The sequence below is a fragment of the Myodes glareolus genome, chromosome 9, assembly GCF_982192425.1.
Source record: "Myodes glareolus chromosome 9, mMyoGla1.1, whole genome shotgun sequence".
Taxonomy (NCBI): domain Eukaryota; kingdom Metazoa; phylum Chordata; class Mammalia; order Rodentia; family Cricetidae; genus Myodes; species Myodes glareolus.
Window position 1 is genome coordinate 35,993,750 of NC_142034.1, and position 20,217 is coordinate 36,013,966.

Below are 20,217 nucleotides of genomic sequence, written 5' to 3' on the forward strand. Positions count from 1 at the left end.
AATCTTTAAAACCAGTTTTAAGTTACTTGGTTTTATGAGACTGACCCTGCTGCCAGCTGCGCTAAGGAGGAGGCTGTTGTGAGTTACATGAAGTCTGCCTTTATATGTACTAATCCGTTACAATCAAATGACTTCCAAAAGGTTTATGAGCTAATATTATAGCGTACACTTCTTTTGTTTTAGCTAGCAACTATGAACTTATACTTTTAAAATATAATTATATATTGTTGTCCTAGGTAGCACAGCCATTGTTACATTTTTTAAAACATTTTGTTATATTAGGAAGATAAGACAGAATTCTAATTATACCTTGTTAAATTACTAACATATGTAAAGACCTGGCATTCACATTAACTAATGCCTAGGTTATTGTGTTTAGAGATACCATACTGCATTTTATAGAGACCTGGGGCCTGGCTTGAGACTTGACCAAAAGAATCTAAGAATGGGTCTGAGGACTGGAGAGGTGACTCAGTGGTTAAAAGCACCAACTATTCTTCCAGAGGCTCGGCACCCACATGGCAGCTGACTCTCAATCCCCTGTAATTCTAGTCCCACGAGAGCTGAAACCCTCTTCTGACCTCTCTGGGCACAAGCATGCATGCACACAAAATACCCCAACAAATAAAATTTAAAAAGAAAAAAAGAGCAGGTCAGCTTTTTGGCATCAACTTGAAATTAGTTGTTCCTGGGCGGTGGTGGCACATGCCTTTAATCCCAGCACTCGGGAGGCAGAGGCAGGCGGATCCCTGTGAGTTCGAGGCCTGCCTGGTCTACAAGAGCTAGTTCCAGGACAGGCTCCAAAGCTACAGAGAAACTCTGTCTCAAAACAAACAAACAAACAAAAAGAAATTAGTTCTGTATTCTACCCATGAACTACTTGCTGTAGAGCAATCATAACTTTAAGTAAGTTGTTTTCTGACTGATGAATAGATGATGATGAGAAAAGCAATAACTAGTTTTCAACTTTGGGGGAGTAGAGTTCCTGTGTAGAAAGGGCTTCTAAAGGCCCCTAAAAGTTGAACTTCAGAAAAGAAGGAAAAGGCTGCAAGTCATCCAGACAACCACTGATCATCCTCTTGCACTTCCTTATCTCCCAGATAGCCCTGACGAAGAGTCCGGGCCAGCCCTGGCCTTTTGTTCTTTAGTGAACCGGTGAGGAGACACATGCTTTCCCAGTGAATCAGCACAGGACTCAATTTTATTACCTTTGCCCTGAGTTTTCCAGACAGACTAATTGGAAATTTTGCCTTTGGGATCTCACTTAAGTTCTGTATGTAGATGATAGATTCAGCTATGATTGACTTCACAGATGTTATGGAGCGACGCCACTCTTTAGGAATGTTTTATCAGTTTTAAGACAGCCACCTTGAGTGTAAGACTGTCAGCTTGTCTTCTTAGGAGTACTTTCACACACACACTCACACATACACACACACACACACCATACAAAGAGGCTTGACTAAATTAGCTCCTAGTTACCTCATATAACCATTTTAAATTTATAATTCTTTAAAAGATAGCCAGCCCTAAAAGTAAACACAAAGGTATCTCCAGCTCTCCGTGGTTTCCAGGGTTACATATTCTGTGTAATGAAACTTGGTAAGAATATGGCCTTCCACACCAAAGGGAGGGGTGTAATTGTAGTAAGTTATGACCTGCTCTGGTGTCCATACAAAGAACTCAGAAATTTTAAAACCTAGAAAATGGAAGTTTGTTTGTTTGAACTAAAGTAGAAATACACATACTATTTCATAATTTTATAATTATAGCATTTTTAACTTATTGAAGTATGAATATATTCATACCTCCTAATGAAAAACCTAATTTGTGTTGTGACACCAAAAGGTCTTTTCTGGACTTGTATAGCTGTCCCATAGACAGCAGGCATAACTTAGCTTTCTTTTTCCCCCAGGTTACAGTAGTTCTGTTTGACATGACCTTAGAGACAATCACTTAGAAGGAAGTGTTTTTGAGCCATCTCAACGTCTCAGCTGGTAAAGGTGTACTGTACCACCGAGCCTCGGGACCACGTGGTGGGAACAAAGCACCACGCACAGGTTGTCCTCTAGCCCGCTCCATTATACATGGAATTTTTTAAAAATTAAATTCTTACTATTATTATTATTTTAGATTTTTACTCTTTAGGATGTGGTGGAACCCATCCTAATCTCACTAGTGAATACCAGGCTGGGCTACACAATGAAAACTTGTCTCTAAATAACAAAAATGAAGGCTTAAATTTCTTTTCTGAATTTAATTTAGAACTAACAGTACCTATTACTAAAGCCAGAGTAAAAAGAGATCCCACAAAATTGTCTAAGTTGTAAGTTTTTTCTTTGTACTTTACTCTGGAAAGAATATAAACTGTAGGAATGTAACTTTTTAAAATTTGTGTAAAAAGAATTGAGTCTGTGGCACATGCCTGTAGTCTTAGAGCTGAGAGGCTGAGGCGGGAGAGTCTGTCATTTGAGGTCAGAGGTCAGTCTGAGCCATAGCTGCAAAAACAACCTAAAATACCTGGAAGTCCTGAACTCTGGTGACCAGGCTGGCCTTGAACTCAAAGAGCTCCGCCTGTCTCTGCCTACCAAGCACTGGGATTAAAGGCGTGTGCCACCACTGCCTGACTGAAATACTTTTTTTCACAGACAAATATTTATGTCCGCTCTTGTTAGAAATCCTACCTTCCTATCTAAGTTTGGTGTATTCTCACCCCAATGGACTTGCTTGAGCAAGTGCTATGTGTATTATCCTGACCAAAGCAGAATTATTTCATTAATCAAACTTTGGGAAATATTGTGTAATAAATACAATTTATGAGACTAGATATGGAATTTCAAAATGAAGCAAATCCAGATGTCCAGTGTCACAAATAGCTAAACTTTCTTGTTGGATTACAAAGATTATTTTGAGTTTGGAAGAAAACAAAATAAAACCTTAAAATCTTTTTACCACTTTTCCCTAAAACTATTTCCTGTACTGACCTTGCTCTATCATCTTTGTTGCTCAAATCTCCTGTGTCCATTTGAATTTTTATTCTACTTAACCTTGTCTTTAAAAAAAAAAAAAACACTGGGAAGGGAAGGGTTTAGGGGTTTAGTTCACTTTGCAATTCTTAGCTCATGCTCCATTGCAGGAAGGAGCCCAGAGGCAGGCACTAAGGCAGCAGCTGGAGAGGAGTGCTTTCTTGCTGGGTCCTCATGGCTTGCTCGGCCTGCTTCCTTGTAGCACCCAGGAACACCAACACAGGAGTGACACCACAAAGAGCTGGATCCTCTCCTCTCATGTCAATCATCCATCAATAAATATACCACAGGCTTGCCCAAAGTTCCCTTTTCCAAAATGACACTAGTTTTTGTCAAGTTGATATAAAACTGGCCACCACGTTGGGTGTTGAAATTTTCAGTGATCCGCTAAGCGTAGTTATGGACACTGTAATAGTAGCTTTTGCAAGGAAGAATAACAAGATCAGGAGTGCAGGGGCAGTCTGGGCTACTAGTGACACTTTCAAAACCAAGTCTGTTAATCCCACCACCCCATCCCAAAAAAGGTGAGGGGAATCCTACTGTAGCCAGGAAGCTGTTTATTCCTCTGTTCAGTTGTCAAGTGTTGCTTTTTGTATTTGCCAGTGTTACTGAATATATACATGTTAAAATTTCTTTAGCTTCCTGAAAATTAACTCTTATCATTATGAAACGTCCTCCTATTCTGTTCTTAAGTTTGTCTAGTATTAATATAGCCACTCCATCTTTTATGATTGTATTTAGGTTTGTCTTTGCTGACGCTTCCATTTTACTTTACTCAGCTCCTATTTATAACTATATAGTTTTCAAAAGATTTTTTAAAATTTTATTTTATGTGTATGAGTGTTTCACTTGCATGTGTGTATCTGCACATGTGTGTGCATCTGTTCCCTGAGGAGGTAAGGTGGTGTCAGATCCTCTGGAACTGAAACTGTAGACAGATGCAAGCTGCTGTGGGGTCCTGGGAGCAAAGCTAGGGTCCTCTGGAAGAGCCTCCCTTGTTCTTAACTTCTGAGCCATCCCTCTGACTGTCAGAGGGATTAACTAATCAAGTCTAAGAATCCTTACCTTTTTTACTTGTGGATTTGGTCTATTTCCAACTAATGCAGTTCTCAAGCTGATTGGATGAAGTTAGGTACAGTGCTCTCAGGGTTTGTCAGCTTTTGTTCTTCCCCACTTGTCTCCTTGACATTGGTAGTAGCATCTTACTTATTGGCCTACTTACCATAGCTTTAAAGAAAATTGTAGTGATTGCTGTGAGGTTTGTGACGGGTGATGCACCTTAAACTGTGTGGTGTGATAACCTGAGCTGTGCTCTCCACTTCTCTTCTCTGTGTGCTTTTCTTATCTCCCTTTTCCCTCTGCTGAGGTCGTGGCCCCAAAGGCTGCTGTAATCCCACACTTTTCTCCTTCCTGTGTTAGAAATTCACCCTAGGAATTCATCCATGCAGAGCAAGTGCTGTAAGCTGAGCTGTACACCAGCCCAGCCTTCACTTCAAACAGCTCCTTATCTTATGAAAGAGTCAATAAAGAGGAAGATCTGTGTTACCAGTGTTCTCCACATCACATGTTATTTTTGAAGTATGTTTTCCATGGATTCTAGCTTACATGTATTTTCCTTTGTTCTTTCAGCATCTTACAAAAGTAAATTCTGTTGTCTTTCGTTCCCATTATCTGCTTGTAGTCTGGCCCCGTCTCCCCTCCTGGTCTCGAAGGCTTTCCCGGTGGCTGAGCCTGCCATTTTGACTGTTACACTTTTCTTTCCGTCATCTTGTTTCGCTTTCTTTCCATTGATTCTCACTTAGGTTTGTTTTATTCCCTAGATCTTTGTTTTCATGGGTTGTTGTTTTTCATAAAATCTGTAAAATATTTGACCATTATTTCTTTTAGTGCTTTTCTGAAACCCATTATCTCCCATATGTGTATTATACTGATTGATTTTTATCCCACAGGCCACTGAGTGTTTGTTTCCCTGTGCTTTCTCTCTACATCCTTTAGGTTGGGTACTTTCTATTGACCTATTTTGTATTTTATACTGGTTATATCTAGTTAATCCTTTCTTGTGCTATAATTTCTAGTCTGGCTCACTTATTTCTTTGATATAGCTAAAGTATGACTTTCATGTAATACATTGGTGAGGGTTGCACTTTTTTAAATATTTTTTTAATTAATTTTACATACAGACCACAGTTTCCCCTCCCTCAAGGTCTGCACTTTTTAAAAATTATGCTTAAAAGATGGTTTCGGGTCCAGGGATTCTAGAAGGATAAGTGATAGAGCACCTGCATCGCATGTGTGAGACCCCCTAGTTCAGTCCCAGCTCTATAAAGAGAGCATGAGTGACTTGAACATATGTAATTTTCTGAAGTATTGTATTCAGAACACATTTGTTCTTGCTTGTTTGTTGTAAACTTCATTCCAGTTAGTTATGTTAGCAACGATTAAGTATAAAGTTGAGAAGTGTAAGGTTTCCTCTCAGTAAACGCCGTCTAACCTAAAATGTCGAGGTGTAGGCTACAAAAGACCTGTGAAAATGAACGAAGGCGAGGATAGAGTTGTTAGCCAAGCTGTAGCTTTCATTTTGTCCGGAAACCACCACATCTGCCTCTTAACTGAGTAATCATGACTTAATAGAATGGCTATGGGAAGTATGAACCACTGTTGAATGAATGAACAAAAAGGGTCTCACTATGTGACCCCAGCTGGTCTGAAACTCCTTAGTAGACTGTGCCTGGCTATTGTTGCAGAGCTTGCTAGGTAACTGGGAATAAACAAACCTTTTGTCCTTTGTCCTACACCTTCTGAGTGCTGGATTGCAGTCTTGTGAGTCACCACACCTGCTCTATGGTAGAGACGGAGCCCAGGGCCTTGTGCCTTCTCGGCAGACCTTTAGCAACTTTCCTATACCTCAGCCTGGAAGTCACCTTTAGGGAAAAGTCTGAAATTGGTGAGAATTTACTTTTTTTTTTTTTTCCTTTTTCGAGACAGGTTTCTCTGTAGTTTTCTGAGCCTGTCCTGGAACTAGCTCTTATAGACCAGGTTGACCTCGAACTCACAAAGATCTGCCTGCCTCTGCCTCCCAGGTGTTGGGAAGCTGGACCACTTCTAAACCATTGGTGCCTTATTTTCTGATTTACACTCGCCCATCACCCCTTAAAAATAAAAAGTCCAGCTGTATTTGTAGCCAAAGGAAAAAACAGTCACCTTTTGCATTTTCTTCCTTTTTAATTACTGCCATCATATGTCTCTTGTGATTTCTTATGTTATAAGTGTTGTTTTTGACTTGGCAGTGGTTGCGCACGCCTTTAATCCAGCACTCGGGAGATCTCTGTGAGCTCAAGGCCAGCCTGGTCTACAGAGTCAGTTCCAGTACAGCCAGGACTACATAGAGAAACCCTGTCTCAAAAAACAATAAATAAATAAATAAATAAATAAATAAACAAAACAAAACAAAACAAAACAAAAAATCTGTTTCTGAAACTAGATCTCACTATGTATCCTGGGCTGCCCTAGAATTCAGGGTGAAGCTCTCTGCCTGATTGTAGTTACTGTTTTTATAGTGGATTTGCTAGATGTCATTGTGTTGTTACTCTGGAGTTAAGGCTATCTAAACTTTTAATTCAAAATTTTGTTATGTTTGTTTTCTTTTTGGTAGGATCAGAAAATAATCCTTTTTCTTCCAACTGTGGAATCTATTTTCTAAATTTAATGTTTTTTTAAAGAACAACAAAAACCCAAGTTTTTGTTTTTATGGTTAAGCATGATTTTTAAAAACCTAATTGAGGGTCCCTAAGAAGACTTCTGGGATGTTGATATAATCGGAATATTGTATTCATGTCTGGAATTGCCAAAGAATAAATAAATTTTTAAAATAAAGGGGCAAAATAAAAATATTATTTTTTTTTAGCCATGGGTTGTGGCACAGGCCTTTAATCCCAGCACTTGGGAGGCAGAGGCAGGTAAGTGTATCTGTGATTTTGAGGTTAGCCAGGGCTACATAGTGAGATATACTGTCTTCAAAAAACCAAACAAAAAAAAATATATTGTCTTTAAAACCATCAACATTTTAAATTTTGAATATTGTTATATAAGAATTTCCAAGAATTAAAATCCAAGAAAAAAATAAGAAGCAAAGACTAAAAAGTAAAAAGGTCAAGTAGAATTTTAAACATCTTTCTTAAAAACCAACGTATAAAAAACAAGCAAGTGAGTAAACATGGAAGGAGTGGTGGGAGAGGTGTTGGAGAGTGTCTGCTGTGCTTCCAGAGCTTGGTTTCTCGCACACGCATCAGGTGGCACACAGTTCCAGGACAGTCCCTTGCCTCTGGCCTCTCTGGGCACCTGCATTCATGTGCTAATACTCACACACAAGTACAAATAATTAAAAGTAATAGAAATAAATCTTGGGGTCTGGAGAATAACTTAGCGGTTAGCAGCACTTGCTACTTTTGCAGAGGACCAGATTTGTTTGACAGCTCCCCCATGGTACCTCACAACCAGGAGGTAACCAGGAGGTAACCTCAGTTCCAGGGGATCCATCTCCCTCTTCTGGCCTTCTCATGCACCAGACACATACCGATGCATGCAGGCAATATACTCGTGTGCATTAAAAAAGAAAAAAGATGAGTAATTCTTAATAAGTGAATAATTTGTTATCTTTGTAATAAGTAGGACTTCTGTAATAATTTATTTTCTCTTAAGAACTTTAGCTTGTTTACAAGCGCGCGTATCAGTGTGCACGTGGCTATCTCAGACAGCTAGTAGGTGTCACTTTCCTTCTAGCATGTAGGTTCTGGCAGTGGAACGCAAGACATCAGAATTGATGACAAGTGTCCTTACCCTCTGAACCATTCTGTCAGCCCCTGAAATGCTTCATTTTCATCAATACATCTTATATAGCTGACTTTTTAAACCACAAATTCATTTATTCTCTGACCTTAAAGGGCTTTGATACATAATGATTACCTTTTTTAGGTCTGAATCACTTATGAAAAGTCAGTGGAAAAATCTTTGCTAGAAACCTTCACATTCAGAAATAGTCACACAATATGGTCAGTACAAAATGTCATGTGTATATAATCCTGTTCAATGAAAGTATTTTTCTTTAAACAGATAATGACTACTATATATTATATACTAACAGACAACCACCAAATCTATGCTTAGGACATGTGGGAATTTACAGTTTTGCCAATTCTTGTATTTATTTTATTTATTATTAATGTGGGAGGGAGGGAGGGAGGAAGGGAGGAAGAGAGAGACAAAGACCAAGTCAGAGGACTGCGTTGGGTCTGCACAACAAGTACATTCATGAGCTATCTCACCAGCCCCCTATTTTTACGAATCCTACAGTTGATTTTCTAAATTGTTTTATTTGTAATTGTGTATATGTGCATGTGTGTGCTCATGTGCACGTGCATATAGGCGTGCAAGTACCTATAGAAGACTGGAGAGGGCATCAGATCCACCGTAGCTGGAGTTAGAGTTGCTATAGGAAAATACTTTTAAAAGTACAACTTATTGATAAGTGGTTACATGTTTCATCTTTTTTAGGAACTCACTGGAAAGGGTAGGTATTCTCAAATTGTGCATAAAATTTTATTACAGGGATAACCTTTTTGAGACAGGGTTTCTTTTTTTTTTTTTAAGGAAGTTTTATTTTTTTATTTTATTATGTATACAATATTCTGTCTGTGTGTATACCTGTATACCAGAAGAGGGCACCAGACCCCATTACAGATGGTTGTGAGCCACCATGTGGTTGCTGGGAATTGAACTCAGGACCTTTGGAAGAGCAGGCAATGCTCTTAACCTCTGAGCCATCTCTCCAGCCCCCCAGGGATAACATTTTGACAAGTAATTCTGGATAAATAATATATAAATCAAGTGAAAAATTAGATAGGTTGCCTAGAGCTGGGTTGGGAGAGATTCTTTTACCCAATTACTAACTGCATCTTAGAATGTGTGTTTATGCAGAATCTTGTTCTCTGAAAACACTGTTTTCCTTGTATTTCATAGTGATTAATGTGATGTTGAAATAGCATGCATCAGAATTCCTTTTTCATTAGTATTTCTCATCAAAGGTTTCTTACATTTGTTTTCTAGGGCCCACATATCGCTTCAGTTACATTAGCTGCTTATGAATGCAATTCAGTTAATTTCCCTGAGCCACCGTACCCTGAGCAGATTATCTGTCCAGATGAAGAAGGCACTGAAGGAACTGTTTCTTTGTGGAGTATCATCTCAAAAGTTAGAGTTGAAGCCTGCATGTGGGTAAGACCTGCGTTTTCATATTTGACTAAACTAATCTTGCCACCTTGATGCTATGTCAAACCTTTTAAGAATATGACTCAGTGAAGAATTTGTGAGGCCACTTGCTGCATACTTCCAAGGCAAAGACTCCTTAAGTAGTTACAAGGCTGCACATGGTGTCCCGTGCCTGTAATCTTGGTACTTTCGAAGCTTAAGCAGAAGGATTGTAAGTTCCCAGTCAAACTAGACTGCAGAAACAAAAAAAAGCAGTCATGTATTTCACAAATAGATTAAATAAACACGGTGTTTGTTCTTAGAGAATTTATTTCATTTTCAGCATTGTTAGTGAAAATATCCACCATTCTTTGTATAAACCAAGCTTCCTTGCTGTGTTGATTTCAGACTACGTAGTTACGTAGTAATCCTATTTCTCAGTTGTCCTACTCATTCTCTTGCTGTTTTACTTAAATTTCCTTTTAGTGCATGTGTAATTTAAACTCTTCATTATGTTTATATTCCCTTAACTTTTCTTTTCCTCAAAGGTTCTTAGGAAATAAAGGCATATAGAAAAGATCAGATACAGATTTTACCTCAGGAGTCAGTGAGATCGTTCACTGGGCAAAGGTGTCTGCTGCCCAGCCTAATGTATTGAGTCAGTCCCTGGGACCTCCGTGGTGGAAGGAGAGAGCCACTGCCATACATTGTTCTCTGCCCCTGACCACACCCATACCATGGCATCCGTTTGCACGGACACACAAGCATGTACACATGAGCATATGGGTGTGTATACATGAGCACACACACATATAAATAAGCAAATAAAGTTTTTAAAAATTCTTAATTTTACTTTTAATCCCAGAATTTGGGTGGAACAGGCAAGTGGATCTCTGAGTTTGAGGCCAACCTGGTCTACAAGGCCGGTTCCAGGATAGCTAGAGCTCTCACACAGAGAAAGAGAAACCCTGTCTCAAGAAAACAAACAAATTAAATTAAAATTCTAATTCATTAAAGCAGGCATTGGCACCATAACTTAGAAGCAAGTTTTTTGGTTCTGGGGTGTATGTATATGTTTATGTGAGTAAGTATTTTTCCTGCAAGTATGATGTATAACCATTTGTGTACCTGGTACCAGTGGAGTTTAAACGAGAGCATTAGAACCCCAGAACTGAAGTTGGGAGTCACCATGTAGGTTCCGGGAATTGAACCCAGATCCTCTAGGAAAGAAGTGCAAGCATTCAACCACTAAACCTTTGTCCAGCTGTAGAAGAGAGAGTTTTAAAAGTCACATGATAGTGCCTTTTTCCACTGGTGATTCTACAGATCGAACACTGAGCCTGGCACTTGCTAAAAGCAAGTGTTCTTCCACTAAACTGCATCCTCAGCCCAGCAATCATGTTGTGCTTTGAAGAAACTCTAAAGGAAATGCTATTTGTTAAGTCTGTTGACTGTGAAAGGCAGGAAGAGCTGTCATGCTTCCTGTTGCGCGTTTATAAACATTAGATACAGATTCATTATGCTAGTTGTATGTTTTATAGATTTGAGGAGATTATTATGAAAATTATTATTAGAATAACAGAAGACATTTGGAACATGCTAAAAAGGAGGCTACCAGCTGGGCAGTGGTGGTGCAGGCCTTTAATTCCAGAACTCAGGAGGCAGAGGAATCTCTGTGAGTTCAAGGCCAGCCTGGTCGACAAGAGCTAGTTCCAGAACAGACAGAGAACCTGTCTTGAAAAAAGAAGAAGGAAAGAAGGAAGAAAGGAGGCTACCTATACAATTTCTTCCTTGCTTGCTCTTTTTTTTCTTTCTTTCTTTTTTTTTTTTCTTTTTTTTTCCCCCTCAAAACAGGGTTTCTCTGTGTAACAGCCCTCCCTGGCTGAGGCTGGCCTCCAACTCACATATTCACCTGCCTCTGCCTCACAAGTTCTGGGATTAAAGGCGTGCGCCGCCACCACCACCCAGCCCCTATTTAATTTTGTCCTTTAAAAGTTATTTATGTGGCTAGATCAATACTAATGCCAAACACAAAGCTTCCATCGGGGTTGGCAGTCCTGGCCTTGTTCAGCTTCTTCTTGTGTGCGTCGTCTGAAGTGCTGCTTCAGCCAGGTTCGTGCTAGATACCAAGTGGCTCCTGAAGAAAACAGACATTGCCTTCAGTGTTTCCTCACAGCCATCAATCAGCACCATGCTTTACCCACAGTACGGGGTTTATCTAATGTGTGTTTTCTTTTCCTCGTCAGAACTGTCTTTTGTCTTATAAAAATCTAGTACATATCAACTGTGGCTTTGTTTTTCCTTTTGGTGGGTTTTGTGTGGTTTGTTGTTACTGTTGACACAAGCTCTCACTGTGTGACACTCGGCTGGCCTAGAACTCACAGCGTGCCTGTTTCTACTACATTTAAAGGCATGTGCCACAATGCCCAGCTAATATCTAGTTTTGTTTTGTTTTTTAATTGGTGCCTGTTTTCCTCGGTGTTTACAAGAGAGCCTTTTCATTAAATGCTGTTGCATATTTGGATTCCCACATTTGAAAGGATGAAATTAAGCCTTTACTTTATCATGTGTGAGAATTGACTAAAAAATATCAGAAACCTAAAGCTGAGCTAAGAGATGTAGCACAAATCCTAATTGGTCTTAATAATAAAAGTCCGGAGTCTGATATTAGGGGGTAAAAGCTGAAAGATCAGACAAGCAGAGCAGCCAGCCAATAGTTCTTACCTCTACAAAATCCTCAGACTGAATGGGATTTCCTGTCTCTACAAGTCCTCAGACTGAATTCTGAGCTCCTGTCTCTTCCCACATTATATCCCTCTCTCTGCCCAACGGTATCACTTCCTGTCTCCAATTCCCTAGTGCTGGGATTAAAGATGTGAGCCACCACCACTTGGCTGTTTCTCTCTTAGACTGATTCAATCTCATGAAGCCCAGGGTAGCTTTGAACTCACAGAGATTCATCTGCCTCTATTTCCCAAGTGCAGAGAATAAAGGTGTGAGCCACCACTGTCTGACCTCTATGACTAACTAGTGTGACTAGTTCCACACTCTGATCTTCAGGCAAGCTCTATTTATTAAAGCACAAACAGAATATTACCACAAAGAATAAAAAGAAAAGCTTCATGCTGCTGAATTTGGCAGTGATTTCTTATATTTTATAACAAAAGCACAGAGAAGAAAAGATTTAAAGTCATATATTATATGCCACTCAATGGATACCGCCAAGAGACTGGAAGATCACCTGCAGAGCAGGTGATGAGGTTTGAAAACTATCCAAATGCCGAGCATTGGAGGCACACACATTTAATCCCAACACTTGGGAGGCAGAAGCAGGTGAATATCATGAGTTCGAAGCCAGCCTGGTTTACAGGGCAAGTTCCAGGACAGCCAGGGATACACAAAGAAATCCTGTCTCGAAACTCCCCTTGCCCCCCCTCCAAAAAAAGTCAGCGGGGGATTTCACTCAGTGATAGCACACATGCCTGGAATGTGCAATGTCTTAGGTTCAAAAGCATAGGAAGAGTGTGTTGTGTAGGGGTATCTGAATAGGTGTTTATCCAAAGAAAATACATAAATGGTCAATAAGTATATGAGAAGGTGAGCAACATAATTAGTTGCTAGGGGAATGCAGATCCAAACCATAAAGAGGTATCCCTTCTTAATGACACTAGGATGATTATTAATAAATTGATAATAGGTCAGGCATGGTGGTGCACAAGAACCTAGGGCAGGAATATTGCCATGAGCTTGAGACTGTCTGAGCTACAGAGTGAGACCTTATCTGAGAAAACCAATAAAAATGTTGGTTTTACTAATATTAATGATGATGATAGCAATGTAATGGAAAATAAGTGACTTCCAGGATGTAAAGAAATTGGTGGCAGAAATGTAAAGTTGTTAGCTGCTATGTGCAATAAATTGGCAGAGAAATAATTAAAATAAGAATGATCTTAATGACTCTCTTCTAATTCTGTATCTACGTAAATACCAAAAAGAAATGAGAATAATCAAGACACTTGAACATCACTGGTTTTTTTTGTTTGTTTATTTATTTATTTATTATACAGTGTTTTGCCTGCATGTATGCTTGCATAGCAGATGAGAGCACCAGATCTCATTACTGATGGTTTTGAGCCACCGTGTGGTTGCTGGAAATTGAACTCAGGACCTCTGGAAGAGCAGCCAGTGCTCTTAACCACTGAGCCATCTCTCCAGCCCATTGAGCGTCATTGTTAACAGCATTCTCACAATAATTAAAAGTAGGACAACAACCCGTTATTCTTCAATAGATGAATGAATGAATGAATGAATGAATGAGCAAAATATGATGTATGTACACAGTAGAATATGACCAGGACATGACATTTGATAGAGTTTTTTCCAGTAAGTGCTGAATATAGATAGCCCTTTAAAATGCTATATTAGGAATTGGAGAGGTGGCTCAGCAATTAAGAGCCCTTGCTTCTCTCAATCATCCTTCAGTTCCAGAGGTTTCAGTGCCCTCTTGATATCTGTGGGCACCAGCATACATTTGATGCACAGTCATACATGTAGGTAAACCACTTATACACATAACTAAAATAAATAAATCTTTAAAATATAATAAAAAGAGAGAGTGTACCTGAGGGGAAAAATACATATAAAAATGCTACAATGAAACCCATTACTTTGTATGCTAACTTAATTTTTTTTATTAATGCTTAATGAGGACAAGGTTTTTTAATTTTATTTTTAGGAGTGTGTGTGTGTGTGATCACTGTAGAGTGTGGAGAGAGCCAGGAGAGTGTGTAGAGCTGGATTTATATACAGTTGTAAGCCACCCCCCATGGTTGTTGGGAATTGGACTCTGGCACCAGGCACTTTTAACTAATGAGCCATCTCTCAACCCCCAAGTACTGAATCTCTATTTGATGAAAAAATATTAAAAGCAGTGATAATTACTTAGCATTAGTAAATACAATGAATGTCAATGAATTTTATTATTAGTGGCACACACTAATTAGCAATAGTTCCTAGGTATGGAAACCTAATTTAGAATGTACAGTGGGAGAGTTTACCTAATTTTATGGTTTGATTTTGTGTTCACTTTCTTTTTTGGTTTTTCAACACAGGGTTTCTCTGTGTAGCTTTGGAGCTTGTTCTCGAACTCACAGAGATTCACCTGCTCTGCCTCCTGAGTGCTAGCTTCTTCCTTCTTTTTATTTATTTTTATTTATTTATTTATTTTTATTTTAAAGAATATCTTGCTTGGGGGCTGGAGAGATGGCTCAGTGGTTAAGAGCATTGCCTGCTCTTCCAAAGGTCCTGAGTTCAATTCCCAGCAATCATATGGTGGTTCACAACCATCTGTAATGAGGTCTTCTGGCCTTAGGGCATTCACACAGACAGAATATTGTATACAAAATAAATAAATATTTTTTTTAAAAAAGAATGTCTTGCTTGCCTTAATGATGTCCTGCTTAAAATCAAAAGCTGAGATTGGATCAATGAATGTGATCAAAAAGAGACAAACAAGACAACCAGTTACCACTGAAAAAATCCTTGAGGGTGGTCTCTCACACACTCCAGGTCAAAAGTGGTTCAGCCATTCTCAGTCACTATGGAGGACACACCACTCCAGGAAATTTAGCAAATCCAGTACCTGTTGTAAAATTCCATACTGCTCTAGATGATAGAATAACCATGGAGGATGAATCAAAATTCCGATATAAAATGTGCCGGGCAGTGGTGGCACATGCCTTTAATCCCAGCACTCAGGAGGCAGAAGCAGGTGAATTTCTATGAGTTCGAGGCCAGCCTGGTCTACAAGAGCTAGTTCTAGGACAGGCTCCAAAGCTTCACAGAGAAACCCTGTCTCGAAAAACCAAAAAAAGATATATATATATATGTGTGTGTGTATGTATGTATGTATGTATGTATATAATGTATATTTGGTAAACTATAAAAGATAGAGACCAAAGCTGAGGGTACTAATAAATAGCATTATAATGGAAGGATTATTAGACACAGTTGCAGATGTGACTATTATTATTCCAGAATCTTGGCATCCGAATTTGCCTCTTCGGGAGGCAGATGTTCAGTTCCTAGGAATTGGAACCCTATCTCAAATAAAACAAAGCAAGAGATGGGTTGAATTCATAGGGCCAAAAGGACAGAGAGGAAGGCTGAGGCCATATGTGGCTAATATTTTTAATCTAATTTTCAAATTGAAATATCAGTATAGACTTCACTATCATGAATATGTTGTACCAATAAAACCGTTATCATTTTAGATGACCTTAAAGACTTCACTATCGTGAGTTGTTAAATCAACAAAGCCATTATCATTTATGTCATTTACAGTTATTACCTCACTTCTGCCTTGTTCATAGGTTCTACCTTGTTCATATGAAGTGGGAGCATGCCGCTCACTTCATGGCATATGAGAATCAAACCAAAAGAGACTAGAGTGATCTAAAACCTTCCAGCAGTCATCACTTCATCAAGGTTCCACCTCCTAATAGTCCCTATCTAGGGCCAAGCCCTTGCCTTATAGGCCTTTAGACGCCATTCCAGGTCAAAAAATATAGCAGCATTTGAAGTAGGGAGTGGTGTGGTGCTAAACACAGTACCAACCTCATGCATGCTAGGTAAGTGCTCTTCCACTGAGCTACAACCGTGCCCCGTCAGTATTCTTCTTTTAATGTATTTATTAGTGTAGATACATAGTAGGTTTCATCATTACATTTTCATACATTTATCTAATATATTTCAATTACATCTTTCCCCCTACATTACCTCCCCTGTAGACAAAAGTTTCTGCCCCACCTGGTCCCCCTGCCATTCACTCCAAAGAAATCCAGAGACTTATATTAATTATAAACTGTTTGGCCTATTAGCTCAGGCTTGTTATTAACTAGCTCTTACAATTTAAATTAACCCATAATTTTTGTCTATATTTAACCCCACAGTTTGGTGCCTTTTCACAGTGAGGCATTCTCCTCTTGCTTCCTCTGCATCTGGCTGGTGACTAACTCTTCCCAGAATTCTCTTATTCTGGTCACCCCACTTATACTTCCTGTCTGGCTGCTGGCCGGTGTTTTATTAAAGCTAATATGAGTGACAAATCTTTACTGTGTACAAGAACATTATCCCTTTCCCATCAATCTCCCCCCCACCCAGCTAGGTCCCCTTTCACATCCCCATTTGGGAGGGAGGGAGTTTTATTATTGTTACATACAGGAGCATGGATGACAGGTCATTTGTAGTAGCATGGGCATTGCCATCAGCATCTTTTTGAACTCCTATAATTTGTATGTTTATACCAGTTCAAGCCTTCTCAAATTTGCTTTTCATTCATGAATTCCACACATAGTTACTGAACATTTAAAGGCTGAAGGGTTTGTTTATTTTTTGTTTTCAAGACAGGGTTGTTCAAATACCTGGATCTCAAAAAAAAAAAAAAAAAAAGAAGAAGAAGAAGAAGAAGAAGAAAAGACAGACAGGGTTGTCAAAAACAGCTTTGGAGCCTGTCCTGGAACTAGCTCTTATAGACCAGGCTGGCCTTAAACTCACAGAGATCCACCTTTCTCTGCCTCCTGAGTGCTGGGATTAAAGGCGTGCGCCACCACCGCCCAGCTAGGGCTGGAGGTTTTAGTGTAAGCAGAAACTGTGCTAGGTTCCATGAAGAATTTTATGGTGTAGTAGTGGAATCTGCCCTCATCTGAGTTCACTTGAGATCGCAGATAATGCAGTAAGAGGAGGTGGGAGTGAGGTTGCTATGTTATCAGAGCAGGGGAGTTCAACATGCACATCATCTCTCAAAAAGCTTCACGTTTTGGGATATATACATGACAAAGTTTCCTATTTTAACCATATAATTCAGTGGCATAAAAGCAAATTTACAATTTTTATCTAACCGTCTCCAGTATTCATTTCTAAAACATTTTCTGTCTCCTGAAAGAAATTCTGAAACAATTAAAATAATTTCTTTGTTTAGTTGTTTTTATTGAGCTATGTATTTTTCTCTGCTCCCCTCTCTTCCTCCCCCCTCTCTTAAAATAATTTCTTATTCCTTCTTCTTTCCTGACCTTGGGAACCTCTGCTCTACTTTGCATTTCTGTGGATTTGCCTGCTGTGCATATCTTAAATGAAATCATAGGTTTGTGCCTCCTTTGTCCTTAGTTTGTAATATTTTCAAGTTTAGCCCATTCTTAGAATTAACAGAACTTCATTCTTAAGGCCATTTCAAACTAATATCCATCTTTGTATATATATTAATTTTTAAAAATTAATTTCAAAATATTGAGCATGGTGGGGCATGCCTTAAACCCTAGCACTGGAGAGACCAGTGAATGTGAGCCAGAGCTACACAATTTAAAAATAAATAAATCTTTCAAAAAGGAATTAGAAAACTACCATCATTATTGTTATTAGTGAGACAAGGTCTCATGTGTCCCACACTGGACTTGAACCCATGATATAGCCCAGGATGACTTTGATGTCTATTCCTCCTGTGTCTGTCTGTCTCTCAACTGCTTAGATTATAGGCATTTACCAGTTTATCCTATTTTGGGGGTCAAACTCAGGGCCTTACAAAGTAAGCTACAGCCTCAACCTTATACAATTACTTTAAGAAGCCTGAGTCCTCAGGGCCTAATTTGAGGTAACTAATTTTGTGTCTAACGTAATATGTTTTGAGAGCCTGCCTGGGTGAGTATATTCTTTCTGTTTATTTGTACAGTAGTTGACTAGTGACATGACTACCATTCTTTTTCTATTATGAAAATATGAAGTATTAGAATATAGAATCGGTGTGATCAACTAATAGCAGACACAACTCCCGATTTAACTCTATATGCTACTTCCTCACAGCTTTCAGGAAATTGGTCACATGTTTGAATCAGAAGATTGCTTCAGAATGGTTGATGTTTGACTCCACATTAGAATTTAAAGAAGTTCACATTTGAGCTAAAATGTTGTAATGAACTCTTCTTCTACTTTCTATTATGGGAAAGTTCAGCTTTGTACATTGGCAGTTGTGTAGCCAATGAGGTTTATCTGAGGTGTCAGTGCTACTAATTTAAGTTTCCAAAAAGTACAGAAAGTAATAAAATGAACTTAATGTGCTTTTACCAAACTTCAACTAATATTTTATGTCCACCTAGCTTGGCCCGCTGTTACCTTCAAACTAGTCCCATACATTTTATGTGTGAATATATTACCCTTAGGGCTTAAAAGAATAGATCACAGGAATTTAATATACATATTAAAAGGGATTAGTAGTAGTTTTTTTGTTTGGTTTTGTTTGGCTTTTCGAGACAGGGTTTTCTCTGTGTAGCCCTGGCTATTCAGGAACTTGCTCTATAAACCATCCTCACCTCAAATTCACAGAGATCCGCCTGCCTCCCAAGTGTTAGGGTTAAAGGCATATGCCACCATGCTGACTGGTTAAATTTTCTTAACTGCTATTTTTATTTTCAAGCTTGTTCATTGAGTAAAAGTGTTTGTCAAATGGTTTACCAAGTGCCAAGTTTACTGGCTGTTTCTCTTTCCCTGTGTTTTCTGTGAGTTGATACATTCAGATCCTTGAAGTTTATGAGAGTTGTTTGTTTGTTTGTTTGTTTTGGCTTTTCAAGACAAAATCTTTTTTTTTTCCTGGCTGTCCTGGGATTTGCTCTATAGCCTAAACTGGCTTAGAACTCCAGAGAGCCACTTGCCTCTGCCTCCCAAGCAGTGGTATTAAAAACAAACACCGCCTGGCTGAGTTGTTTTTTTGTTTTGTTTTTGGTTGTTGTTGTTGTTGTTATTTTGAAACAGGATCTCACTATGTAGCTCTGGCTGTCTGGAACTCACTATGTAGACCAGGCTATCCTGGAACTCAGAGCAATCCGCCTGCCTGGTGTGCTCCACAGTGGCCAGACATACTTTGTTTTTAACGGGAATAGCTTTGGTATTTCTGTCACAACGTGCAATAATAACTCCTTTGTGTCATTAGCACTGGCAGCAATCCATTATTTATGTCTGTTATTTAATATGGTTAATAAAAATAGTATTGTTCCAAGTATCTGATTTTTCTTTTGTTATTGGCTAAAATACCTTTTTCTCCTCTGATCATGTGTCTTACTCTGCTGCCCAGGTTGTCTTCAAATTCCTGTACCCTTCTCCAGCCTCTTCATAGGCAGGCCTACAGACATGTGCCTCCATACCCAGGTTGGAAACTTTCATAGAAAAGATTTTCTCTTAACCAGTTTGGTTACCTTGAGATTAGTTCATATATGAAAATGAGGATAAATATTTAATCCTTTGCACTTTAAAAATTAATGGCTTCTCTATTGTCCTACAGAGTTAACCAACATTAACTTCTTGTTTGTTTCCCTCCATACTCTTGACCTTTTTCTCCTTCCCCTTTCTCTTCCTCTCTTCTTCAGCACAGATTTACTTTGAGGCACTTAAGCATGTTCTTTTTCAAAGTTCTTTTTTTTTCCTTTTTCTTACTGACTTTTATTGAGCTCTACATTTTCTCTGCTCCCCTCGCTGCCTCTCCCCTCCTCCCTTCAACCCTCCCCCAAGGACCCCATGCTCCCAATTTACTCAGAAGATCTTGTCTTTTTCTACTTCCCATGTAGATTAGATCTATGTAAGTCTCTCTTAGTGTCCACATTGTTGTCTAAGTTCTCTGGGATTGTGGTTTGTAGGCTGGTTTTCTTTGCTTTATGTTTAAAAACCACCTATGAGTGAGTACATGTGATAATTGTCTTTCTGGGTCTGGGTTACCTCACTCAAAATAATGTTTTCTAACTTCATTCATTTTCCTGCAAAATTCAAGCTGTCATTATTTTTTTCTGTTGTCTAGTACTCCATTGTGTAAATGTACCACATTTTCCTAATCCATTCTTCGATCAAGGGGCATTTCGATTGTTTCCAGGTTCTGGCTATGGCAAACAAAGCTGCTATGAACATAGTTGAG

At 38.9% G+C, this 20,217-nt stretch overlaps 1 protein-coding gene across 1 annotated transcript in view; it reads left to right on the top strand.

Moving 5' to 3' along the window:
* Vmp1 (vacuole membrane protein 1) overlaps positions 1 to 20,217 on the top strand; it is a 100,237-nt gene that overhangs the window by 26,145 nt on the left and 53,875 nt on the right. The window contains exon 6 of the mRNA XM_048446779.3: positions 9,129 to 9,296. Coding sequence (XP_048302736.1) covers positions 9,129 to 9,296 — 168 coding nt within the window. The remainder of the gene's footprint in view (positions 1 to 9,128; positions 9,297 to 20,217) is intronic.